Source organism: Medicago sativa, chromosome 3 (genome assembly GCF_051527215.1).
Source record: "Medicago sativa cultivar Bolivia chromosome 3, Bolivia_mono, whole genome shotgun sequence".
In the NCBI taxonomy this organism is placed as follows: Eukaryota; Viridiplantae; Streptophyta; class Magnoliopsida; order Fabales; family Fabaceae; genus Medicago; species Medicago sativa.
The window spans coordinates 44673607-44701534 of NC_140751.1; the positions used below are offsets into that span (position 1 = coordinate 44673607).

A 27928-nucleotide genomic window follows, 5' to 3' on the forward strand; every position below is an offset into this window, starting at 1 on the left:
CCGAGCAATCCGATTTGTATCAATCTTTGAAGTGAAAAGAAAGAACCCAGTGAAACCAAATTTACAGGACAATATACTGTTAGAGAAATTTACATTTTAGAAGCAAGACATAATTACAATTGACCAATTTAGTAGTTTAAGATAGAGAAGGAATTACCTGAATGAATGGAAGTGGTTTAAAAATTTAAAATGAAAATTCTTTTCCTCCCCTCCGTTGAACCATAGAGACCCTAGGTCACTAGTTGAACTATGACTTTCTTATGGTGTTATGTTGATTAAAGATTCAAGCTTGGACTACTGTTGATTTAGATATTACCAAATTCTTGACCCACCTGGCCATCAATCATCAGCTTTGTAAAATTTTGACAAGATTTACAATTGAATAGTCATTTTGATTAAATTAAGATTTGAATGTTTTTTAAAAGAATCTAAATCAACCATTTGACTCTCACAATTGATGCATGTATTCATTACATGACCCTCAACATGTACAAGGCTAAGGAGGTGATTCATTGGCTAATTTGATTATAATAAATAAATAAATAAATAAATAAATAAATAAATAAATAAAATAAGCACTTAATTATTACAATACAAATACTTTTGTTTTTGACACTAGACAATACAAATACTTGAAGAGAGTAAAATCGGTAATTTCAGGACTCAGGAGCATGAAGCGCTGATACAGACAACGAACACAACAGGACACCGGCACGAAGAAATCGTTAATAATTGAAAATATAGAAGTGATTGTATGCAATTACAAGTGTTGAATTGTCAGTAATATGTTGGTGTCGAACTCTCTTACACACCTTCAATCTGAAGTGTCAGTGCTACATATCGCTCATGAATAATTGGTACAAGAACCAGGCTCTTGGCTGCTCAGCTGAGAACATGGCCAAGGACTAACCTTTTGTGAAAATCCAAAAACATCAGAACACTTCCAAGGTGGAGATCTACCTGATCCTGTCTCACCATGAAGGTTTATATCATAGAAACAAATATCGGTAAAAGGTGAATTTCTCAAACCATGTATCAAACCAGCTTGCAAAACCTTCACACCCCAAACACTCTTAATTGTAATTCCCTTCACAACTGGTAGAGCATTAGGGTTAAATTTTTCATCTGGATGGTCACCTACATCACCAGCAATTTTTATTCCTTGCCTTGAATTTTCTATATACACATTAGACACTGTTATATTCTTGATAAGTCCTCCTCTTCCAATGTTTGTCTTAATGTGGATACCAACTCCCATGTTGAAGAGGTTGATGTGTTCGGCGAGTACATTCTGTACTCCGCCTGATGTTTCGCTGCCTACGGCAATGCCGGCAAATGGAGACGATCCAGTTATACGTCGGATCGTGATGCCATTGCTAGGACGGCCGTATGAAATACCGTATTCATCCCATCCACTCTTCACAGCCACAAGATCATCTCCTGTTGATATGTACGAGTCCTCTATGCAGACATTTGAACTTGAATCTGCATAAATGAATTATATTTTATAGATGATTGATAAACAACTCTAAACTACTTTCTGAAGAGTTTCTTATAAAAGATAGTCACATTTTTTAATAAAGATTTTCTTAAAAATATTGTTTGCCCTAACTTCTTTTAAGGAGACAAGAAGTTAAAAATAAGTCAAGCCAAACATAACTTAATAAATAGTATATAGTAAACCAAGGAGCCAATATAAAAATCATTTATCTAAGTTTTGGAATCAACATTAATAAATTTTGAACTAGATTTCAGGAATACAGTTTTATCGGTATTTACCTGGGTCAATTCCATCAGTGTTAGGAGAGTCGCGAGGAGCCAAAATCGTGACATATCGAACAACAACATTGCTGCAATGAAGGATAAAAAGTTTTGAATTACATTTTAGGAAAAGACCTCTATCCCTATGATGCATTTTTGTTTTTTTTTGTTTTTATCATGAAAATGATGTCAAATTTTTTAATCCATAAATCAAATTTTTACCTGCAGTAAACTGGATGTATATTCCAGAAGGGAGAATTCTTGAAAATAACATTTGAAATAATAATATTTCTGGAATTCAAAAATTCAACAAGGTTTGGTCTTGTAAATTGAAGAGTTCTCTGCCTCCACATGTTCCACCATACATCTCCTTGCCCATCAATTGTTCCATTCTCACCTATAAAAATAAGAGTGAAGGAGGAGAAAGATTAGGTTTCATAGATTGGTACACTTGGTTTTAATTTTTCCTAAACAAATTATTTAAAGAATTAAATTAACTATAAAGAGTCATTCTATAATTCAAAGTGAATGATAAAAAAAATGAATACAGAACATTGGATCAATTATGGCTATATATTATACATTTTTTCAGCATGCAATTTTCTTGTTTTGGTTACACCCAATAAAACATTTTAGATTCATTTTAGTATAGTTGGGTATTATTATGTACTAATTTTTTTAGATGCTCTTTGGCATAGTTCTAAATTCCCGCCATAATATTAAGGTTTTAGAGGTCCGCACAACAGTTTCACAACCACTATTGTGGCCGATACTATTGTGACCGCATCGGCCACATTTCCTCACATTTTGCTGCAATATTAAAGTTTGCAATATAACTACACATGCGACCAGATCCACAACTTAGAACCATACTCACTGGTGAGATATGAACTAGAAAATCAAGTGAGTAATAATTTATTTGTACCTACCTGTGATGATCACATCGCGAACTCCATCGCCGTGGATAAAACTGATATACCTTCCTCCTGGGAGCTCCCTTCCTCTTCCATAAGATGGTAAAGGTGCAATTAAAGGCCAATTCCACAACCTCTAAAGAATAAAGAAAGGAAGAACATTAAAAAAGAGCAACACAGAGAAAGAGCAGAGATATTTTGATGATTGCCATTGAACTTTGAACATTCACTTGAGATTAAGTATCAACGTTACACTACCAAATAATGGTCACAACACATAATTCCTCCAATCACATTTAAATCCACACAAAAATTAGGCTTAGATACAATGTTTATCTCACTATTTTAACTGAAAGAGTATTTTAATTTTTAGTCCTCCTATTCCAAATATGGGATTTTAGTCTAGAGTTTCACAAGTTTTATGGTTTTTCTCAACAATTCTATTTGGGCTTATTTTTTTTGTGACATGTCATTTTTATTAATGATGTAGAATTATGTGATATTGCTAATTTGAACCAAAAAATGTTACAATTATTTTGCTTATTCATCACAAATGTAAACTTATTTTTGTGGTGGTCATGGTTTCAACCCTGGACCTTGCATATGTTATGTTTTGTCCCTATCAACTGAGTTAAGCACAGGAGAACATCAAATGTAAACCTATAATTCTGAAGTAAGTTGTTTATGATCCAAATCATCTTTTACATAAAGTCCACCCTCATTTTAAATTCCAAGAGTCATATTTACATGGTACAATGACTAGCAAAGTAAAGCAATATCCAAATTCAACTTGATAATCAAAGAGTACAACAATAATGGCCAACAAAACCAACTGCATAACATGGAAATTGTTAATGCTGTGAATACCATTCACATGCAACCATGCAGACCAAGACCCACCACCACTGATTTTAGTCCTTTCAGGCTCAGGCCCACCATAGTTCATGAATGAGCTGTTTCCGACAACCCATTATCTGTAGTCTTATTTTTGACCATACATTATTTAAAGGAGCATATTTTTCTTCAAAAAAAAAAATTTATTTAAAGGAGCATATATAACACACATACCAATTAACTCAATTAGTGATACATACATAACTTAGAGCTTTGCATTCTTTCCTATTGTTTTCAATAAATTACTTTAAATTATGGGTTGTGAAGTGAATAGTTTATATAAGATGGGGAATGAGATTTTAAACAGAACACCTATTATTATATATTATAATGGGGGTCGATTTTCCGCATTCCCAATACCACTCTAGATGTATGGATCTAGAAAAAAATATCATATACTAACAAGTACATTGTTAAAATTAAAAAAAAAAAAAAAAGTACATTGTTTAACGAATGAACAATAAAAATTTATCTTAAAAATAAAAGTCAAATTATTGTTTAAGGAATCATTACAACATTTTTTATAAAAGATTTCTCATTTTAATTCCTTAAACTTGTTACCACTCTCCCTAGACAAATTATTTAATTTGTGTTGTACAGAAGCTCCTCGTTTATTTATACTCAAAAAATATTGAATACTCTTGAAAAAATTTCTTGCATCTTTTCATAGAATTCCTTACAAATTTTCAAGTATGTTAATTATTTCTTTATTAACCCATCTTTAATCATATCAATTTTTTTTTTTCTGCAATCTGTAATAAACATTATTTTCTCTTCCCACTATTATAAGTAAATATTTTGTTCAGATTCATTGAACAACAAATATATCTAAATTATATTATAAACTAGAAACATCAACTATTCGATAAATCTAAAAAAAAAATTAATATTTGTTCATAATAGTGACCATAAATATTAGTTATTCAATGAACCTAATTTTTTTTTCTTCATATAACAAGGTCCTATTAAAAAAAAAATACTAAATATCATTTTTTCAAAAGCTAGAAGTTAATTAACATAATTTCCATAGCCAAAAAACAAAATTGTGTTTGTTTCATGTGGTAAGGACCACTTTACCAGGTGAAACACAAACAATTGTAAGGTTGAGTTTGAAATAGGTTGAAGATGTCCAGCTTAGCAATATAGGTATTGCTAATTGAGCTTAGGTGTTACCAACTAATAATTATTTTTAAAATCACATTATAATTTTCTTTGATTGTGTACATTTTTTATTGGGCATCAAAATTAAACTGCAAAATTTTATATTACAAAGAACGTTTTTTTATGAAACAATATTACAAAGAACGTTAACACTACTAAATTAGGAAGAAAAAATAAAAAAATAAAAAGGGAATAATAAGATAATAGCAAAGAATGAAAATAGCAATAAACCTGTGTGGCTTTAATAACAGCACCAGCAGCAAGATAAAGAGTCATATGACTAGTGAGATTGAAGCTCTCCGTTAAGTACACACCAGGAGGTACATAAAGGAGCGTACCACCACGTCTCCTTAAATGCTGAATCCTATAAATAGCTGCCCTGAATGCCTTTGAGTTCAGCGTTTTGCCGTCGCCGACACCGCCGAAATCGGTTATGGAAATCGTGTCGGCGCGGTGTCGGAACGGCACTATGCCGGAACATGTTGTGGAATATGAGGCAGAGATAGAAGAGAAATAGGAGAAGAAAATAAGGAAGAGGAGGAAAGTGGAGGGGATGGAAGATGAGAGAAGATGCATTTTTTTTTGTTTTGTTCTGCTATTGTAGCTAGATGCTAGGTGGAGGGAGTAATGGTCGTTACTAGTTTTATTTGATGATAAAGTATTTATGGAAAGAAAGTGGTGGTTCTTTTATTTAAAAGAGAGAAAAGAATCTGTGGCAGATCTAGCACTGAAAACCAGAGACAATGTGGCTAAAAATGAACAAAGGATGTAAATGATTTAAGGATAGAGAAATGATATTTGTACAAACATTTTTTGACAATTTTTGTGATAACGTTCTCTCTCATACTCACATTATGCTTTTATTTTTCTTCTCTATTGTTTTGGTTTTTGTGTCAATACTTTCTTTTCGTTAGTAAAATTTTGGTTGTACTGAAAGTTGTCACAAAATTCGTTGTTCAAATAACACATCTCATAAGGAAAATGCTAACAAATACTCAAAGAGCATTTGATAAGAAGCTTAAAGTAAAAAATCTATATACAACACATTGTAACATTAAAAAGTAAATTTTTTACATGAAAATTATCAATTGTTTCTATTTTTCGAATCTTTAACAAAGCAGATAGCAAGACCAAATGATTAGACTCTTTTTGAGTGGATAATATTTGATGACCGTGGAAGTCCGAGTTGCTAGGATTTATGCAACATCGACACTTCTGAGGATAGATATGGTCGGTGTTTAATATGTGTCGACGTTCGATATGTATATATATGATTACATACAATTAATTATTTGTTTTTAAATTATTGCATGTGTCGATGTGTCATAATCGTGTGTGGCTTCCCTATTTGTGTCGGTTCTTCATAACAAATACTCCTTCCTCTAAGAATCTAAGAGTTAACACCCAAAAATAAATAAATAAAGGAGTTAGTCATGACCTGTTTTTTTTTTCATAAATAGCAAGATATTTTCACACAAAGTAAAATGAGAGGTTGGTAGAACCAAAATTAGTGACAAAGTTGTCTCTAAAAAGTTTTAACATTGCATTCTTCATCTCGATTCGTTCTAGAACACCTCGTTAAATTGAAAATGTCCTAAACCATTTTACTCAAGTGCTTTTGAGAGAAATAGTTAAAAAGGTGCAACACATTTTTTCTAGAAATCACACATACTAGTAGTCTAGTACTACTCCCAAATAACTATGTTTTACTTTCAATACATCAGTCATTAATTAGATAATTTTGATAAAATTACTTTTTATTTATAGTTATGACTTTTTTAAGCTACTATGACAATCATAATGAGACAAAGAGAGATACCAATAAAATGTATTCGAAATATTTAACAGTGTATTACTAATATATTTTTTTTCTAGTAGATGAATCTTAGTCTCACTATCTCATATTATGTTTGCAATGAAATATTTTTAGTGTACATACATACTAAGAGTCCCTTTGAAGAATTGTGTGATGCAAACAAGTTTATGTTTCTTGCTGGATATGATAAGGTATCTGTTAACTTTTTGAGCCCTTCCATAATTCTTGAAAATGTTCTTTTCTATACATTCCAAATTTTCATTTAAACATCACCTCAATAGTTACTTCTCTTTTGAGTAATATTAAAAAAAAATTTCTTCATTATTTCTCAACAACAAGAGCTGGCAAATTATTGGAAATGATGGCCTATACAGGGCTTTCATAACATGCTGTAAGCAAGAAATTGATTCATAATTTTTTGGTGCACAATCTTTTAACTTTTGTAATTTTATTGCAAATAATTCAGCCATTATTATTATTAGGTATCCTCTTATCTGATGAAGTATTGAATATTTTATGCAATAAACATCCTTTTCAATCACCCACATAATTCATTTCACTTATGACATATATACATAGTTTTTCTTTGTCAAATTTTTTAGACTTCCTTTCATTGCTCATGGTAATAAATCATAGTGAATCATCTTTTGATATTGTTCAGTGTGAAGTATGGGATCCATTTCAACATGCTCGTTTTGAGATGTGATGCATTATTTTCACACTTTTGTAGATGACTGAACTCACTTGGTGAGGCATAAGTGAGAAGCCATAAATTTGATTAAAATTTCTTTCAATTTGTAAAATAATCAGTTTCACAACCCATCAAATGTGTTCAAACTGACAGTGCTATAAAGCTTAAACTAAATCACATCTCCATTCCTAATTTGTTTCCTAAGACAGTAATTCCTGAGTAGAAATTTGGCCGTCAAATGTATCCAAACTGACACTGGTGCATTTGCAATATCCTGTCCAATGCAAATGTTCCTCCAAGCACGTAACATTGTGAATCCTCTGGCATTAATGTCAGTCGGACATCGAGAACTCTGGCATTAATGTCAGGCGGACATCGAGAATTTCTTCTACATGTGCTTCACTGCTGGATGAGTGTCTATGTTTGGATCATGGACTTTTTGGTGCTTCCTTAACTCAGGTTTTCATTGGGGCTTATTGTTTGATGATTTTTTTTTACCACCCTCCAAACCTACTTCAGATTATGAAATCTAAAAATACGGAGGGTTTTGGAGGATGTTTTTAACGTATTTTTACAATTTTTAGATTATATGATCCAAATATAATCCGAAATACGTAGGATATAGCCATCAGTCATCATCATGTTTACCAATTACCTACTAACCATAACTTCTATGCTTTCCATGTCAATGTAATATCAGTATGACTTACTTGAACTGGGAAATGCAATTTATGTTAGGGGGCCTAAGTGCAGAAGCCAGATTAGTGATAGAACAAGAGCTATGATAGTTTAAACATATAATAATGTGATGTTTTGATATTTCAGTGTAATAGTCAGTAACGAATTAGGAGCAGCTCACCCAAATCACTTTAGATTAGTTGGAGTTCAAAATGATTTCTAGATTCAAAAGTTTTCACAAACAAAAAGAACAAGAAATTAGTTGAACACTTATGTAGACTAAACCCCTTCAAGTTAGACCTATTCAAGGATTAAGATCTATTTTTGTAGTGGAACTGTTAATAAGTTCACAGGCTTAAGCTATGTAACCCAACAATTCTTGATTCAGAAGAAAGAGAAAAAAAAACCTAACAATCCTAAGCATTATGCAAGTATTTACTATTTATGATAAAATAAAAATAGTAAACTATTTACTATTTATTCAAATACACTAGCCAATTACACCTAATATTTTTTTGAAGAAGCTAAACTAATCCACCCAAATTGGCACCGGGGAGAATCAAACCTGAGACCTTGATGAGGAGCACACTCCAAGGTCCCAAGCCAACACCCACCAAGCCAACACAAGTGGATTATTACACCTAAATATTATTTGAATCATATAAAATTTGACACTATAACTAAAATTAGGCATTGACATGAGTCAATAAATAAGAGTAACCAATCCTACCAATAATTATAGGTAAGATTGACAATGTAGTTTGTAAAAGACTAGAGAAATGTACAAGGCGTCTTTATTATGAAAATATATTAGTGGATGTACATAGGAATCTTCAAACCTTAATGCACATCTTCCATTTACAGACAAACTTAACCAAACTATAGAGGTGCACAGCCTCTGCAAAATATTCATATATCACCACCAGTTCTTCACAACATTAACTACGGACATACAACACAATGTATGACTGCATAACAGACATATACTTAAGAGACTAATGCCTAAATAGTTGCAATTAGTCGATCAATAGTGTGCAGAAGCCATGGCAAATCCTACTTCAGAAAAAACATCGGATTCTATCCATTAGGAGTGGTGACCAAAGATGAGATGATGATTACATACGAGATATCTGAAGTGGGATAGTCAAGGAAGCCATCTCTCCCATCACCGGCTGAAACAAATCCAGCTCTCCATATCGCTCCAGCACACGCATCCTGCAATCTTCAGCCGCCATCATTCCGGTGAAGAATGCACCATGGACAGATCCTGGATAGCTCATACTTGTTGCTTCCCCTGCAAAGAACAGGTTATCTACTGGGACTCGTAGCCTTTCGTACAGTTCATGTGGTTTCCCTACTTGATCATAGCTATATGATCCCAGTGAATTTATATCCGAGCCCCACCGAGACACAAGGTACTGAATCTGCATGGTAAAGACAAATAATTAAAATACATAGGCCATAAATTAACTAAATTAAAGCCTCATAGCATACACAGTAAAGGGTCAGCCCAAAGAAATGTGAGGCCTAAAGGTAGGTGAGGTTTTCATAGTGAACAATTAATAGAGCAGAATGTGTGCATTTTTGTAGTATCAATATGAATATGGTTCCATAGAACTAGTGGCCTGTGTAGATTATAGTGAACTGAGCAGGGTGAACTAGAGGCCTACAATAAAGACTTATCTAATCTTATGTTTGGACTGATAACTGAATGAGTATTGAAACGAAATTTTCCTAGCGCGATTAAAAACTGAAATAAGTAAAAATAGAGTGGTTACCGGTGAGGAAGCATTAGGAAGGATCTTCTTGAGCTGTACAAAAGCAAAGTCAGCAGCTGCTTCATCAGACATTTTTTCAATGTCTTTGGCAAGCCGCCCAGAAGGCATGTAAACAAGGACAGGGTGACGTGCAGCCTTGTGGAGATTAAGGAAGTAGCTACATCCATAAGATGTATCTGCAACTACTCCTAAGAACTCTACATTAGGCCAAAATACATTCTCAAAATGTAGAATAATTTTGTTCTCAAGTCCAACCCCAAGTTCAGCGATGGCAGCTTCCTTCCAGTCTGGGAGCCTTGGTTCAAATGATATCCTCTTTGCTTTAAGTACACCAAGAGGGACAGCAACAATAGCCGCATCAGCAATAAATGTTTTCCCACTTTCCACGGTCACTTTTACTCCATTATATCTCCGAACAACTTTTGTGACTCTGAAAAGAGGTTAGTTTAATTAAGAAACATAACAGGACATACAATATCAAAACAACAATTCAAACTATATCTACCTGTGTCCTAGGCGAATATCAAGACCCTTGGCTAGGGTATTTATAACAGGCAAGTAGCCCCTGACCATAAGACCGTGACCACCAGGGAGAAGTACTTCCTGTCAAAATATATTCAGAGGTATGAGATCTGAAAACAAGATATGCTCAAAAGAAAAATGTTTGCAATATGCTGTAATTAGGGTAAAACTAGGTCAAGTTAGTTTTAAAGGTCAACTTAGTTTTAATATGCAGTATTTTCTAATGTTCTTCATGGCAGGTCTATGCAAAGGGAAGAACTGTTTTCATTAAACTGAAAACCCTACAGCCATAATACTGATTTCACAGCATTTCACAATCATGCAACAAAATGACCTGTCATGAAAGGAATCTTTTACACCCTTCCCATCTGGATTTGTTTGATTCTACATGATGAAATTTACACATGTTTGACTTACTCGTTTCTCGAAAGTTTTACATGCATAACAACACAATGGTCCATTTTTATCCCCTAACCTGGTCTCTCTATGTTTCAACGAGATGCATACTCCTATTTATAGATCAGTAAACACATTTACATGATTATCGGTCATAGAAAGGCTGCATGTTGAAGACTCATGCACCTGGCTATGAGACGACTTTACAAATTATATCTTTCACTACAGGAGCTACCTGTATGTAACACGAAAGAGAGTAAATCATTTAGTGTGTAAATTAAGGACAAGAAGGTGGGGCAGGGGGGGAACTTAACAGCTAATACAAGAGTAACATCTTCAAGTTGATTTCTTTAAATTACCTGGTCCCAACCATTCAGTGAAATTGTATCAGAATCAGCAGCAAACCAGCCCTCCATTCTGCATAAATACCACTGAAGTACCTTATGGGCAAGCCCCTCCAACCTGCAGGCAAGGGTGGAAATCATATTACTGTACTACCGCTTAAAGAAAACAATCACGGTCTCGGTGAAATTTTATTATATGCCAATAATAACCTTAATTCTGGATTCCTTTCAAAAACAATTGAAAGACCACGCTGTATGGACATGTCCTGATTGAATTCACTTCTTACTTTATTCGTCTGCATTTAACCAAGGACAAAATTTCAAAGGTTTCTCACAATGACAATAAGTAGAATCAAACATTAGAAGAGATGATTTGGAAAAAAATATTTTTACTGTGGAAATGCATAGCAGGTAAACCAAATAGCCTTTTTTATTATCAAACCAGAAATGTAGTGCAAAGGCATCACTATAAGGTAGAGGAATCCAACTACGTTGGCACCCCAAAACCTAACAATCATTTGTAGTAAACCAAATAACAAGACTAAATAAGAAAATGACTTACCTCCAGTAAAATAGTTTCAAATACTTCACCAACTTTTGTTACCAATTCCTGGGGAACTTGATTCCCATCCTTATCATAAAGTGCATAGCTGGAATAAGGTAATGAATTTCAATTCAAAAAGAACTAACATATAATACCTTCTACGTCGGATAAAACTAGAAAAAGGAAAAAAAATTGAAATTTTAGTTGGTTGCAAAAAACAATTAAAAATGTTATCTACTATGCAAGTGTGGCAGAATTTGCAAACTAATATATAACTTAAGTACATACATACCTTTCCAAATCATGGTCGTATAGCACAGAGTTATCCCCACTAGTACGGTAAAGGGGTAACCCCAGCCTCCCAATCACGGAAGCAAGTGGATTCTCCTTGCAAACTCCATGCAACCTTAAACAGGAAAAAAGTGTTCCTTTTAATAAGAAAATAAATGGAGACAAAAAAATGCACATTCTCATCAACATTCAAATACATCAGAATATGAAGAGAATAAGCTTTACCATGATGCTCCCAGGTCAACAGGAAAGCCAAACGAGTAATCAGTGTGAATTCGGCCACCAAGTCTTTCCCTAGACTCTAAGAGAACAACCTGACCAAAAAATTAAAAAACAAAGCGCTATTTAGTCCCTAGACTCTGAAAATGCATATTAATTGATTGCAGGTTACAAAAATGCAGCTCCAAGTTTCAAATAATAGGAAACACAAAGCTTTGCTTGATTTTATTTATTTTTAATTATATTTCCACCTCATCATGGACCACAGGCTACAAAAATATGTATATCCAGTTATTAAATAAGAAACGACTCAGTAGCACAATGCTGTGCATGATTCCTAAAAAGGAGGGAGGTAGAGGATAAAGCAGAAAAACAAAACAAAAAAACAGCTTCTATTCATTTGTTAAGTGTGAAAGTTCAAGCTTCAAACAAGAAGCATCACAGTAACACAATATACTGAGGTATATGTTATTGTTAGTTACATATTACATTGCCAACATTGGGGCAAACACATGAATTACTGTCGGGTTCATAAAAATAAATACAAGGAAAATCAGAAAAATACGAAATAAAAAAGGGTAACATATAGCATAAATTCAATTATTGCATGCATTCTTGAATCCCTTTAAGAGCTATAGTTTTACTCGACTAAAGTGAAACGTAACCCCAAATCTAAACTAGCAAGCATCACCCACATCAAATTCTTTGTAAACTCTAAACCAGATTTCCACCATTTTACAAATATAATTAGATTTGTTTCATGAAAGATCTCGATTAGAAGATAGAGGGTAAAAATTCATTCAGACAATCCCATTAACGGATAATTGCAATCATGTAAGCATCCACAAGAAATAAATCATTGTTTTATAACAGTAACATACTAACTTTCTAGATCAACAACGATTGTCGATTGTTTGAACTCATAAATCAAAATATTGAGGTCAAATACCTGAAAGGAAGCATCTTGAAGTGCACGTGCAGCAGCAATCCCAGCCATGCCACCACCAATGACAATAACAGATGGTGACCTCTCCTGCACACTGCTAACATTGCCATAGCAAAGAGCTACAAACAGAACAAAGCATATAAGTAAATACCCAATAGATCAACCAGTCTCATTTTCAAATCACACACCCCCATTTCTCAAAGAGCATAAAATTATTGGGGAAATGTCTAATCAAAACCATTAAGTATCGTTTAAACATCTTATTAATTATCAGCTATAAGTTCATTTGTTATAAACAACCTTATCAATTATCCGTTATTTTTTAACCAACAAACTTTTATCTGCGTTTTTCAGCAAAATGATTGTTTAAGACAAAAAGTTGTGTTCTAATTTTTTGGTTACAAAAAGTTGTGTTCTAATTAGCACACACTTTTTGACTAATAGCAACCTTTTTATTATTAGATAAACTTAAATTAATAAAAAAAAGTAGAATTGAACTAAAATTTCAAAGTAAAATAATTTAAACGTGTACGTTTTCACTTCTACCAAAAATTCTTGAAATTTACGTAAATCCTACTTAAATTCTTGAAACCCATATAAATTTCAACTAAACAAACACATTATTTTCTTTTTTAATAAAAATAGAAAAATCAAATCGATTCAAAAGTCTAAAATTCTCAATAACTGGACACGTGTAAGTTGTACTAAATTATTTTATTAAGAAAAAATAGTGATAGAGATGCAGATTTCGTGGTAAGTATTAAATCCAAATAAACAATTCATGCACGTGTCACATGTAATGACTTATTATGGACTACAACTTTCTTTCAAATAAAAAATTAAATAATAGCAATATAATAATAATAATATAAGATAATAAAATAACATAAACAGATTTAAATCAAACAAAATAACAATATAAAATCAGTTAAAGTCAAAAGAAATTAAAAAATAAATCAGTTGTATACTAAAATCCAATAAAGTGGTTACAAAGTGTAAGTTTTACGTGGCAATAACTACATTTTTCATTTAATAATGGTGTAAAATTAATTCAAACCATCCTCTCAGAAAAATATTAACTCAAACCAAAAATGTATCTACCTTAAATTTAAGGAAATGACCCTAAACTTAATAGTATGTGAATAAGTGTGGTGTATAGGTTCGAAGCTAGTCCTTCGTATAATATAATAATTTGTTGTCAATTGAGTTATATTCACAGATTTTAAACTTAACAATATATTATCAGCGGTTATAAATTAAAAAATAAAAAACCTGTAATTCATTTCATGCCACACTATTATTATAATTATTTATATTTTTTTGTGAGGATATTTTATTTTATATAATTAATGTATTTATTGGTTTATTTGTATATAAACAAACTAAAGTCCAAACACCGACAAGTAAAAATCAATTATTCGTAAAAAAAAAGTAAAAATCAATTAATAAATCATAATAAATAATGTATAAATATATTAATATCAATTAATTAATTAATGATATGAAACTAATAAAGCAAACCTCTGGTTAATTTGGCGTTACTCTTATTTCTTGACTCCATATTGCTGGATTATGATTGAGGAGAAAAATGGATGAAAAAAACCAACAAACACGTAACAAAGTGATTGAAATTCAAATTTGATGATAAATTCAGCTTCCCGAACCAGTTCATACAGCTCCGTTTCTCTTCCAAAATCTTCAACCACTCTTATCTTAGTGGTTTTTCGAAATTCTGAATCCGATGCAGAATCGCGAATTTGTGAGATCGGAAGAGGATTTTGGTGAGTTAGAAAACTTTCCAGGAAAAAAGGGAGGAAAATTCTAGAAGGAAGAGATTGCAGAGAGAGAGAGAGAGAGAGAGAGAGAGAGAGAGAGAGATACTGAGAAGAGAAAAGGATGATGGACGGTTTGAGTTGTGATGTTGGGTATGAGAGTTTCCGTCACATTTATAGAGTTGGTTTGAACGAACCTGATTTCAACCAACCATTATCATCACGCTCTTTAGAGCGCGTGGGACACACTGTTTACTTTTTTATATTTTAAAACGTGGACAAGGTGTTATTTAGTTCCAATGACATGACAAGTTTTTTTTTTAGAGAAGGTATAATTAAATTTGAAATATTTAACTATAAATATAGTATATCACTTTTCCTTAAAAAAGAACTATAAATAATAACATGAATAAATAAATATATATCTTTTCTTTTTTTTTTAAAAAAGATCAAAATGAAATATATAGCACATGGTGTGCTAGAAACAATAGCCAAAAAGCAACAATGTTCGACAGAGCACAATAACAGTTAGCCAATACCCACACAATAGCAGGATTTTGGCACCAAATTTGAAACGAATAATTAAAAACAACAGAATTAACTTTAAACCACCAAAAGGAAATAAGTTTTATGCCATCCAAAAGCTGAAAGGGAGAGTTTTTTTTTTTCCTTTGAATAACCTATCGTTTCTTTCCTTCCACATTACCCAAGAACTCATATTTAATCCTCAAGTTTAGACTATAGAAGTTAGAGTGTGTTTGATCTGCTAAAATACAAGGATCTGGATATGACAACATAAATGTATTATGTTTTTTGTAAAATTGTTTTATAGATTGGACAAACTGAAAGGCTAAGACAAAACAAAAACTAGTATATTTTTCCCTCATTAAATCGCGGCAAACTTTTTATGCAAAGTACAAATTGTTTAAAATACTAAAAAAATTATTTTGTCCATCAAACATTGCATAAGATAAAAATAAAAGTTTCTAATGCATTATCTCTTTTGTTATTATGTTCAATACTAACGTTTTAGAATATAAAATGCACTATGAATAAGAAAAATTGTGATTTTTTTGTAAAAAAAAAAGGAAAAAGTAGTGATTTTTTTTTTGTCAAGCAGCCTAGTGGCTAGAATTCACCTTTTTTTAAGGTGAATAAGTGGGGTGTCCGGAGTTCGAACCTCAGCCTCTGCATATAACAATGCATGTCCCTGCTAACTGAGCTATGCTCACGGCTACAAAAGTAGTGATTTTTAATCAACTGAAATGTGTGGTGTTTTCTTCAAAACGTAAGGTGGACACAGCCGTCACGAGCAAGTCGAAATCATCCAACTGTCCTTCAGCTAAATCTTGCAAGCCAGCAGCGGTTCACAAAGGTGGAGTGCTAATTCAATCAGCAGGTTTTTTTGAAGAAAATAGCGTGCTTGCCGGCTTCTGATCGTAAACAGATTCTTCGATTACTAAAGAAACAAAAACGCAAGAATGGAAAGAGGACAACGCACAATACTTCAAAGCTTTCGGAAGCTTCAACATCAAATTCATCTAAATTCTCTGACACCACAGGTTCATGTTCAGATACTAATGACTGGGTAAATTGGGTGCATCTACAAGGCAAGGCGGAAAAGGTTAAAGAGGATGTTAGGGAGTTGGGGAAGGTGGTGGGGGTTAAGGTTAATTGTGATGTATCAAATAGTTTCAACTTTCTTTCAAGGGATTGGAGGAGAGAGTGGAGGGCAGCTGGTGGTTTCGAGAAGTTCAGTGAGACGGAGGTGGGTGTTGAGGGTGTTGTGGGAGAGTCATGAGGGTGGTGGTGGAGAGGCGGGTTAGGTGATGGAGGATTTAATGAAGATTATTACTTATAATGTGAGGGGGTTAGGAGGTGGTGAGCAGAGGGCGGAGGTGTGGAGGTTAGTGTCTGAGAAAAAGCCTATAGTTTTGTGTTAACAATAAACTAAAATGGAATCCATGAATAAACAGGTGGTTAAATCTTTGTGGGGTGACCGTGTGCATAATTTTTCTTACCAACCGTCCGTTGGAGCTTTTGGTGGTATGATTACGGTGTGGGATGTTTCTCGGATTGATGTGACATCTTCTTTTAGTTTCAGTCATGTTTTGGTAATTAAGGGTAAGGATTTACTTACTGGCGAAGACTTTGTTATTTTCAATGTTTATGCACCGTGCTACTTGGAGGCTAAAAAGTTATTATGGGGTGATTTGTTATTGCATATTCAAAATAATAATGATGTTTGCATTTGCGTTTGTGGGGATTTCAATTCTGTGCGTGGAGTTGATGAAAGGAAGGGTCGAGCCATGACTTTTAGACAAACAGACGCGGAGGTTTTTAACAGTTTCATTCACGTTAATATGTTAATTGATTTGGCTATTTGTGGAAGATTGTTTACTTGGTATAGAGGTGATGGAGTTTCCATGAGCCGTTTGGATCGATTTTTGTTGTCAAATAAATGGTGTGATACTTGGCCTCATTGTATTCAGGTTGCTTATCAACGGGGACTCTCTGACCATGTACCGTTGATGTTACACGTTGATGAAACTAATTGGGGGCCTCGGCCTTTGAGGATGCTCAAATGCTTCTCGGATCTTCCTGGTTATGCAGACTTTGTGTGCGAGCAATGGGAAAGTTTTAACTATCAAGGGTGGGCCGGTTTTGTTCTACAACAGAAGTTGAAAATGATTAAGTCAAGTTTAAAGGGGTGGCATTCTCAACATGTTCAGAATTTGGAGGGCAGAATGAAGACGGTAAAAGACAAAATGTCTGTTTTAGATGCTAAGGCAAAAATTGAGGATCTTCAGGATACGGAGGTTACTGAGCTTCATGATTTATCTGTTTCGCTACACTCTTTGGCTTGTCTGCAAAATAGTATTAATTGGCAGGAATCGCGGATGAATTGGTTGAAGGAGGGGGACGCATATTCCAAATTTTTTCACAGCTATATGTCTCAACGTCGGCGCAATAACACCATCCATCTGGTATCTGCTGATGGTAGTAATGTTGAGGGGGTTCAAGTTATTCGTGTGTCTGTTTTTAATTATTTTTCAAATGACTTTCAAGCCAGGGATGTGGTGCGACCAGGTGTAGAGAGTCTCAATTTCCGAAAACTATCTTTTGCAGAGGCTGGGACTCTAACGGAGCCTTTTTGTCTAGAGGAAGTGAAACAAGCTGTATGGGAATGCGACAGTTACAAGAGCCCGGGTCCAGACTGTTGGAACAAAATGTGTTTAACAATAAACCTTTGAGAGTTTTGATGATAATAAGGTATTAAAAAATTGACAATTGGACTAGCTAATATTTGTTCAAGTGTACAGGACCATAGTTAAAAATTTACATCACATAAAGGTTCTGAAGAACAAAATAGAGCTAAGGAATCAAGAAAAGGAAGCTTAAATCGTCTGAAGAGAAGTGCTCCTGAAGACTAAAAATGCTCCTGAAGATGGATGATGTCATCAAAAGTTGAAGTTCATCAGAAGCGAGTAGTTCAGAAGCGACTTCATCAGAAGCTGAAGCTCATCAGAAGCTAAAAATCACCACAAGCTGAAGATTCAAGAATTAACATTTCAAAAGTTGTCTATTGGAATCGAAAGCAATGCAGAAGACTGGGAATGCAACACAACAATCATTTTGGTGAAGATTTGAAGGCATTGGATGCTTATCTTCAAAGAGAGTTGGCAAAGTACAAACTGTACGAAGTGTACAACCACTATCCCCACTACTCTGCAGTGTCCACGCTACAAGACAAGAAAACAGCTCCAGAATACAGCTATGCCTGCAAAGATGTTCCTTCACAATGGTAATGGATTTCAAATTGGTTCTTCATAGGACAACAACCAAATCAACAAAAGATCATTGGTGAAAAATCAAGCTTCAACAACGACTCTTTTGATGTGCTGGCAATTTCACAACGTCTCTTTCACACCTCTATATAAAGGAGTGAAGACTTAGAGATTTGGTAATGCTGAACAAAAGACTCTCAACATTTTGACAAGTGCCAAACCTCTGCTGAAATTGTTCTGCATTCACTTAGAATTTCTGTTTCTCAAGTCATATCCTAGAAATTCTTAAGTCTTAGAGTCTTATCTGATTTGTATTGTGAGCACCTCTGATTGTATATCAAGTGTTCAACCTCAAACATTTTTCTCTGTAATCTTGTTTGTTTAGAAGTCTCTTGCAGTTGTGCTTGAGCATAGAAGTCTCTTGATTGTGTTCTTGAGCATAGGAAGACTCTTGCAAAGTGTGCTTGAGCAAAGGAAGTCTTTTGCTGTGTGCTTGAGCAATTGTAATCAGATATTACATTTTAGTGAACTCTCCTTGGAAGTGCAAGGGGGACAGGACTACTTCCGGTTTGTGGAAGGAACCTGTATAATTGCTTTGTGTCTTTCTTCTTCTCTCTCTGTTTTTATCCGCTGCGTTCAGATTCTGATTATCACTTCAGAAGCTGTCTCACTTAGCTTCTGACCAGTGTGTTTCAGTTTTAGGAGAAACGAAGAATTTTTCAAAACACAATTCAACCCCCCTTCTTGTGTTTTTCTCACCTTCAATTGGTATCTAGAGTCTTGGTCTGTTATCTCAACACTTAACAGTGTAACAGAAAAAGATCTGAGAAAAAACATGTCTATTGATACTTCTACTTTTGGATCTGGCCACAACAACAACAATGTTCCATATGATTATGGTGATAACAAGAAATCCAGCGTAGGAAATATTCCTAAGTTTAATGGAGACCCTGAAGAATTTTCTTGGTGGAAAACTAACTTCTACAGCTATGTCATGAGTTTAGATGAAGAACTATGGGACATACTGGAAGAAGGTGTTGGTGATGACTTGGTTCTTGATGAAGAATGAGCTGTTGTGGATAGAAAGAAACATACTTCTGCTCAGAAGAAGATTTACAAGAAGCATCATATCATCAGAGGAGCACTTGTCACTGCTATTCCTAAAGCAGAATACATGAAGATGAGTGATAAGTCAACTGCTAAAGCAATGTTTGCTTCTCTCTGTGCTAACTATGAAGGCAGCAGGAAAGTCAGAGAAGCAAACGCTCTTATGCTTGTACATCAGTATGATTTGTTCAAGATGAAGGATGATGAAACTATTGAGGAGATGTACTCAAGGTTTCAAACTCTGATCTCTGGACTTCAAATACTGAAGAAGAGTTATGTTGCTTCTGATCATGTGAGCAAGATACTCAGAAGTTTGCCTGCTAGATGGAGACCAAAGGTGACTGCCATTGAGGAAGCTAAAGATTTAAACACTTTAAGTGTTGAAGATCTTGTTAGTTCTCTCAAAGTTCATGAGTTAAGTCTTAATGAACATGAGTCTACTAAGAAGAGTAAATCAATAGTTCTTCCATCCAAAGGCAAGTCATCAAAAGCTCTCAAAGTGGTTGAATCTGAAGAAGAAGAAGAACCATCTGGTTCAGATTCTGAAGAAGATGCTGCTGAGATGGCTATGCTCTCCAACAGACTGCAGTATATGGCTAAGAAGAATAGAAAGTTTTTGACCAGAAGGAGTAACTCCAAAAGCTCAAAGAAAGAATATCAGAAGGGATGTTTCAACTGTAAGAAGCCTGGACACTTCATTGCTGATTGCCCTCATCTTCAAAGAGAGAAGTCAAAGGACAAGTCAAAGAAGTCAACCTTCAAACCAAGCAAATTCAAGAAGCAGATTAAACAGAGTTTAATGGCCACCTGGGATGATTTGGGAAGTGAATCTGGATCTGATAAAGAGGAAGCTGATGAAGATGCAAAGATAGCTGTTGGGTTGGTAACAACAGCAACGTCTGAATCTGGGAAGAAGAAAACGAGGTATATTCTAAAATTACCAAAGAAGAATTGATTGAGTCTCTTAAAGAACTCTTTCCACATTTTGAAGTAAGAACCAATGAGTTGAAGGATTTAAAAGAAAAATATGTTGATTTAATGAAACAACAAGAATCAACTCTATTGGATCTGAAGGCTACTGAAGAAGGACTTAGGGGCTTTGACTTCATTTGTAAAACTTATGAAGACAAGCTCAGGTTCTTATATCAGAAGCTACAAGAGAGGTGTAATGGAAAACCTTTAAGCAACCATGAGATTGCTTTTGAAGACTTTATCATGTCTAGCATTGACAGAAGCAGAGTTGCTTCTATGATTTATAGCATTTACAAGAACAATGGTATGGGAATTGGTTTTTCAGAAGTGAAAACTAAGGAAACCAATATTAAAACCTGTTGTGAATGCATCAAGGAAGGATTGAAAACAATTTTTGTACCTGAAGGTGTAAAAGGTGAAACTGTGGTTCAGCCAGAACCTGAAGTTTCTGGCTCTAAGGCTAAAATTGCATCAAATCCAAAGAACCTTAAATCTAAGGTTGTGATTAACTCTGAATCCAAGACCTCAAAGATCAGGATTCTAAAGAGATCAGATTATGTTCCTCATAGTCTGTTGAAACCAGAATCTAAGATCCTGAAGACTGGTGTTCAGAAGAACAAAACAGTTTCTGCTTCTGAAATACCAAAACCAAAAGGTGTTAAACCTAAGGTGATGGTTAATCAGAAGCAACCTAAATCACATCCTAAAGAACAAAAACTAAAGAGTAGAACTTCAAGTACTAACCTTCCAGGACCCATAATACAATGGGTACCTAAATCTAAAATTGTGGAAAATGCAAATATATCTAAAAGCAAAGCCAAAGCAGAAATCATGGTACCTAGACAGCGGTTGCTCAAGACACATGACAGAAGAGAAGTCAATGTTCCTCAACCTAACAATGAAAGAAGGAGGAAGTGCGAAATTTGGAGGCAACTAGTCTGGAAAGATCATTGGTACATGAACTATTGGTAATTCCTCTACCTCAATTAATAATGTATGGTTAGTAGATGGTCTTGAACATAACCTTTTGAGCATTAGTCAATTTTATGACAATGTTTATGATGTGTTATTTGAAAAAGCCAATTGTACTGTAATCAACAAGGAAGATAAATCCATTGTGTTCAAGGGAAAGAGAGTGGAAAATGTCTATAAAATCAACTTCTCTGAACTGGTTGACCAGAAGGTAATTTGCCTTCTGTCAATGAATGATAAGAAATGGGTGTGGCACAAAAGGTTGAGACATGCTAACTGGAGATTAATCTCTAAGCTTAGTAAGTTACAACTTGTCAAAGGCCTTCCAGACATTGACTATCATTCAGATGCACTTTGTGGTGCATGCCAGAAAGGGAAGATTGTGAAATCATCTTTTAAAACAAAAGACATTGTTTCAACCTCCAGACCCTTAGAACTACTCCATATTGATTTATTTGGACCAGTCAGTACTGCATCCATATATGGAAGTAAATATGGATTAGTCATTGTTGATGATTACAGCAGATGGACTTGGGTAAAATTCCTGAAGAGTAAAGATGTTGCTTGTGATGTATTCAGTAGTTTCTGCACTCAAATTCAATCTGAAAAAGAAACAAAGATTTTGAAAATCAGAAGTGATCATGGTGGAGAGTTTGAAGATGAGCCATTTGAAGCTTTTTGTGAAAAACATGGAATTGTCCATGAATTCTCTTCTCCTAGAACTCCACAACAAAATGGCGCTGTAGAAAGAAAGAATAAAACTTTACAAGAAATGGCCAGAACCATGATCCATGAAAACAATTTAGCAAAACATTTTTGGGCAGAAGCAGTGAATACAACATGTTATGTCCAGAATAGGATCTATATCAGACCTATCCTGGAGAAAATAGCAAATGAACTCTTTAAAGGAAGAAGACCCAATATCTCTTACTTTCATCAATTTGGATGTACATGTTACATTCTAAATAACAAGCTCTACCTAAAGAAATTTGATGTCAAGGCCTAAAGAGGAATCTTTTTAGGTTACTCTGAAAGGTCAAAGGCATACAGAGTGTATAATTCAGAAACACTTTGTGTTGAAGAATCAATGCACGTTAAATTTGATGACAAAGAGCCTGGGAGTAAAACTCCAGAGCAAGATGAAAGTTTTGCAGAGATACAGGTTCCTGAAGATACTCCAGAACCTGATCAGATAGCTGAATATGAAGAAAGTCCAGAAGCTGAACCCACATCAAAAGCTCAAGATGAAGCTGCTTCTGATGAAGCACAAGATGGCTCACATCAAGCAGATCCTCCTAGAAACACATTCAAGCACAAGTCTTCACATCCTGAGGATCTAATCATTGAAAACAAAGATAGTCCTAGAAGAACAAGATCATACTTCAGACAAGAAGATACAATGATTGGACTGATATCAATGATTGAACCTAAAACAGTTGATGAAGCACATTCAGATGATGGATGGATCTTAGCTACGCAAGAAGAGTTAAATCAATTTCAAAGAAATGATGTGTGGGATCTAGTACCCAAACCTCAGCACAAGAACATTATTGGAACAAAATGGGTATTTGATAAGTGCTCAAAAGTAATATATTTCATGTGGAAAAAGAGGCATTTTTAGTGACTTGTTATGCAAGTTATCTACGGAAAAGCAATCAATTGTTGTAATTATACCATTTATGCTTTATATGCCTAATTCTACCCAATTTATGCAGGAAATGACAAGCAAGGACCAAAACTCAATTGTGTGAACCAAGCAAATCTCGCTTACGCGAGGTAATCTCGCTTACGCGAGATTCTTCCAGGGAGAAACTAAGCATTCGCTTACAACTCGCTTCCAGGTCGCTTGTGCAATCTTAGAAACTCGCTTACGCGAGATCATCTCGCTTACGCGAGATTTCTCCAGGGATCAGATGAGCATCTCGCTTTCCATCTCGCTTCCATGTCGCTCAAGCAGGATTCTAAGGCGGTTTAAGTTTCAAGCAACCTCGCTTACGCGAGGTCTAACTCGCTTACGCGAGATGCAACTTCATCAAGGAGCAGGACTACGTGGCAAGACTTCATTGGCCATGATTGGATATTTAGGCTTCTCGCTTGAGCGAGATGTATCTCGCTTAAGCGAGATTACACGTTTTTAGCCCATTTAAATACAAGTTTTCCCTCTCTCTAGGACTATTCACTATTCCATTGAAACATTTTATACATTTCTAGAGAGAGGTTAGAGCTATTTCATAGAGAGAAACACAAAGCAAGTGATTAAAGAGTAGATTCAACCCTAGATTCATTGAGACATCAAGGATCTTGGCATGGAATCTTCATCTTTCCTTCATTCCTTGCATTAGTTTACATGTTTATATGTAACTAACCTTCTTTGTAGTATTGAGGTAACAATCAAGCTATTATGTAATCTTTTGATCTTTTAATATATATGGTTCTAGCTATATGATTCAATATTGTTGTTATTCTTGCTTTTAATGCTTTCAAAGAGATTCAAGATGATTTGGACACAAACTCTTGAATCTAGAACTAGAATAGCAATCTATCTTATGTTATATCACTCTTGACAAGTTTGTAAACCTTTGATAATTACTTTTAATCAAGATTTTAATGCTTTCGGATACTTAATCAGGCTGGACACGGTCGATTAAGTTATCCGATCGACTTTGTTATCGTTTAAGGAATTTGGACACGAATGTTTAAACGCTAACTTGGAAATAACGATGTCGCTTTGGACACGAAGGATATTGTAGAAATGATTGTGATAATATTGGTTATAAAGCTAGAGTCTGTTAATCGATCGAGAGATTGCTGCTGTTATGCTTGCTCGTTATCTTATACCGCAAGCGAAATAGTTCGATCCCCTCTCGTTTTTACTTTAGTGTCAAACATGGATATAGTGTTACAAACAAACAAATTATATCCAAACCCTTAATGTGAACGATTGTGTAAATGCTTATGATTAAACGTAACTCCCTGTGGAAACGATCCTATATATACTCACGTGTACATAGTTATATGACGTGTAGGAAAAATCTTACATCAAAATGGCGCCGTTGCCGGGGAGTAACGGAAATTTTTATCATAAGTATTGAAACAATTTTGTCATGTTAAGTCAATTTTGCACAAAATTCTTTCATGCATATACTTATACACTTATGTCATTCATTATTTTTTATGCTAACCACCTGGTATAGTCTTGGTGAACTTTGTTTATGCGAGGTACCGTTGATAAGGAAGACCTACAATTTGATCCTGAAATTGAGAAAACTGCTAGGTTACTTAGAAAGCAAGCAAAGGAAGCTAGGAGATTAGCCAGGCTGGCTCAGCCGGAATCTTTACTTTTTATTCCTTCTCCGTCAGGTTCGGTGCATACTATATCACTAGGTGATTCTTCATCACATTCTTCTGCACATTCATCTCCGAGGAGTGATCCAGAAGTAGTCATGGCTAATGAAGATGAGAATGCTCTACCTATGTGGGTTAGTCCGAGGAGGCTAGCTAATCTTGGCAACCGTAATGCCAAATCTTTTGAGCTGAAGTCTGGGTTGATAAACTTGATAACTCATAACCAGTTTACCGGTATGGATCATGAGGATCCATATAGACATCTTACCAACTTCTATGTTACCGCCGGTACACTTGGTATGAAAGAAGATGAGGAAGAGGGTGTGTTTGTGCAATTGTTTCCTCATTCTTTGATCGGGAAGGCTAAGGAGTGGTATCTTGATCAACCAACTTCTTTGATGGAAAATTGGGGTGAGCTAGAGAAAGCATTTCAAGAAAGGTTCTTTCCGGAAGATAGGCATCTTGAGGCTAAAACTTCAATTACAACTTTTGCTCAAGGCCAAAGTGAGACTCTTTGTGAAGCTTGGGAGCGCTATAAATCATTGCTAAGGAATTGTCCAAAGCATGGTTTTGATAGCCAAATGCAACTATATCTTTTTCGTCAAGGGCTTCAAGACATGTCCAAGACGATGCTAGATGCAAGTGCTGGAGGTTCTATTGCTTTGAAAAACCCAGCTGAAGCTGTCAGAATCATTAACCAAATGGCGCTCAACACAAGAAAATCTTCTCACAATCGGAATCCTAATCAAAGGAAAGCCGGTATTCTTGAGCTTGAAGCAAATGATGCGGTCTTAGCTCAAAATAAGCTTCTCACTCAACAATTAGAAGCTATGCAAAAGGAGATGAAAGCTATGCCTAAACAAATTCTTGAATCTCTCAAGCAAGAAGGAGGAACCGCTCAAGTCTTTACTTGTGGACTTTGTACGGGGGATCATCCCACCGGCTATTGTCCCGAGCCCGGTTCTTTTGAAGGGGAAGAGGTCAACTATGTGGGAAACCAACAAAGGCCTAACCAATCACAACAAGCCGGAACCTCACAACAAAATCCGGGTACTTCCAACTTCCAAGGAAGGTATCCGGCCAACCAAAACCAACAAAGACCTTGGAGAACACCGTACAATTATAACTATCAATATCCACCATCAAACTACTACCAACAACCTTACCAACAACCATTCAATAATCAATACCAAAATCCACCACCAAATAACCCCCAACAACCGAATAATTCCCAAAGCACCGAGGAGGTCTTGAAACAATTCATGCAAGTGTCCATGGCTAACCAGAAAAACACCGACGCGTCCATCAAAGGCCTTGAAACGCAAGTTGGTCAGTTAGCTCAACAAATGGCTCAAGGTCCTCCGCAAGGTGGAGCTTTCACCGCTAACACTCAACCAAATCCTAAGGAGCACAACAAGGCATAGCAGTCAAAAGCTATAGCTACAAGGAGTGGGAGAGTAGTAGGTATAGGGGTAGGTGATGATATTGTTGTTGAGGAAAAGGATGATGAAGTTGTCAATAAGGAGGACAAAGAGGAGTTCGAGGAGGATAGTGTAGAGATAGAGGAGGAAGTGTATATAAAGAATAAAGAAGCATTAGTTGAAAAAGAAAAAAATCAAAAAAGAGATCTAGAGTTACAAGAGGAGATGGAGAGGAAGAATAAAGATGTGGGGAGAGATAAAGGGAAGAAACAAGTAGTTGAGAAGCAAGTGGTGGCTCAACGCTTACCATACCCACATGCTCCATCGAAGAAAGACAAAGAGCGGCAATACGCAAGGTTTCTTGAACTCTTCAAGAAGTTGCAAATTGATATACCATTCTCGGAAGCCTTGGAGCAAATGCCGGTCTATGCAAAGTTCATGAAAGATATCCTTTCCAAGAAAAGAAGAATCAACGATGAAGAGACGATCCAAATCGATGCCAATTGTAGTGCTATTATTCAAAGAACAATGCCAAAGAAAGAGCAAGATCCGGGAAGAGTCACTCTACCGGTAGCTATTGGCACAACACATGTAGGTAAAGCACTACTTGATCTTGGATCAAGCATCAATCTCATGCCTTTGTCCGTTGCCAAAAGAGTTGGTGACCTTTGTATAAAGCGGACTAGGATGATGTTGCAATTGGCCGACAAATCCTTTGCAAAACCACTAGGTATGGCCGAAGATGTTCTTGTAAAAGTGGACAAATTTATTTTTCCGGCTGATTTTGTGGTTATGGATGTCGAAGAAGATGAGGATGTGCCTATCTTAATGGGAAGGAATTTCATGCAAACGGCTCGGATGATGATTGATCTTGATGATAATATCATGAAGGTCAAGGTAAATGATGAAGAGGTTACCTTCAACATCCGAGAAGCTTTGAAGTACTCGAAAGACAAGGGTGCATGTTTCAAAATGGATGCAACCGAAGAAGTCATCTTGACTACTCGGAAGCAAATGCACAATAGAACACCCCTTGAGAGTGCTTTGGTGGACGCACTCAATGCTATTGATGAAGACGAAGCAAGTGCCATTGAAGAGTGTTTAAAGGAGTTAGATTCCTTGAAGGAGGTTCTTCCTAATCAAGCCATACTTGAAGATTTGAAAGAAGAATCCAAGGAAGAAGCCAAAGTTGATGACACCAAGGTAGAATTAAAAGTTTTACCATCTAATTTGAAATATGTTTTTCTTGAGAAAGATGGTACAAAACCGGTGATCATTAGTAACTCCTTGTCCATCAATGAAGAAACAAAGTTGGTTGAGGTTCTCAAGGCCAACAAGGAAGCGATAGGGTGGAAGTTATCCGATTTGAAAGGGATAAGCCCATCTTATTGTATGCACAAGATCATGATGGAAGAAAACTTTAAACCGGTAGCACAACCGCAACGCCGCTTGAATCCAAACATGAAAGAGGTGGTGCGAAAGGAAGTAGTGAAGTTGCTTGAAGCCGGCATGATCTATCCTATCTCGGATAGTGCTTGGGTAAGCCCGGTTCAAGTAGTTCCCAAGAAAGGAGGAATGACGGTGATCACTAATGAT

The 27928-nt window shown here is 35.3% G+C and overlaps 2 protein-coding genes across 2 annotated transcripts; both read right to left on the reverse strand.

Moving 5' to 3' along the window:
* Positions 1-549: 549 nt before the first annotated feature.
* LOC146937650 (putative polygalacturonase) lies at positions 550-5390 on the reverse strand. Its single transcript, XM_085751851.1, has 5 exons — positions 4962-5390; positions 2691-2811; positions 1984-2158; positions 1780-1850; positions 550-1485 (listed from the first exon to the last, which is right to left on the reverse strand). Exons 1-5 carry the CDS (start codon positions 5304-5306, stop codon positions 845-847), a joined length of 1353 nt encoding a protein of 450 aa, XP_085607977.1. The 5' UTR covers positions 5307-5390; the 3' UTR covers positions 550-844.
* A 3305-nt stretch (positions 5391-8695) lies between these two features.
* LOC146937651 (polyamine oxidase 2-like) lies at positions 8696-14875 on the reverse strand. Its single transcript, XM_085751850.1, has 10 exons — positions 14477-14875; positions 12959-13074; positions 12016-12104; positions 11792-11905; positions 11518-11605; positions 11166-11251; positions 10971-11073; positions 10199-10296; positions 9694-10123; positions 8696-9339 (listed from the first exon to the last, which is right to left on the reverse strand). Exons 1-10 carry the CDS (start codon positions 14514-14516, stop codon positions 9031-9033), a joined length of 1473 nt encoding a protein of 490 aa, XP_085607976.1. The 5' UTR covers positions 14517-14875; the 3' UTR covers positions 8696-9030.
* Between the last annotated feature and the right edge of the window lie 13053 nt (positions 14876-27928).

What these genes read in the sequence shown, in the direction of transcription:
- LOC146937650 (XM_085751851.1), bottom strand. Translation starts at nt 5,306, where the DNA reads ATGCATCTTCTCTCATCTTCCATCCCCTCCACTTTCCTCCTCTTCCTT. An exon ending in CTGTTATTAAAGCCACACAG is followed by an intron (nt 2,812 to 4,961) that starts GTTTATTGCTAT and finishes TTTATTCTTTAG; the next exon opens with AGGTTGTGGAATTGGCCTTT. An exon ending in TCGCGATGTGATCATCACAG is followed by an intron (nt 2,159 to 2,690) that starts GTAGGTACAAAT and finishes TTATTTTTATAG; the next exon opens with GTGAGAATGGAACAATTGAT.
- LOC146937651 (XM_085751850.1), bottom strand. Translation starts at nt 14,516, where the DNA reads ATGGAGTCAAGAAATAAGAGTAACGCCAAATTAACCAGAG. An exon ending in GAAAGGAATCCAGAATTAAG is followed by an intron (nt 11,074 to 11,165) that starts GTTATTATTGGC and finishes CCTTGCCTGCAG; the next exon opens with GTTGGAGGGGCTTGCCCATA. An exon ending in CACTGAATGGTTGGGACCAG is followed by an intron (nt 10,297 to 10,970) that starts GTAATTTAAAGA and finishes ATATTTTGACAG; the next exon opens with GAAGTACTTCTCCCTGGTGG.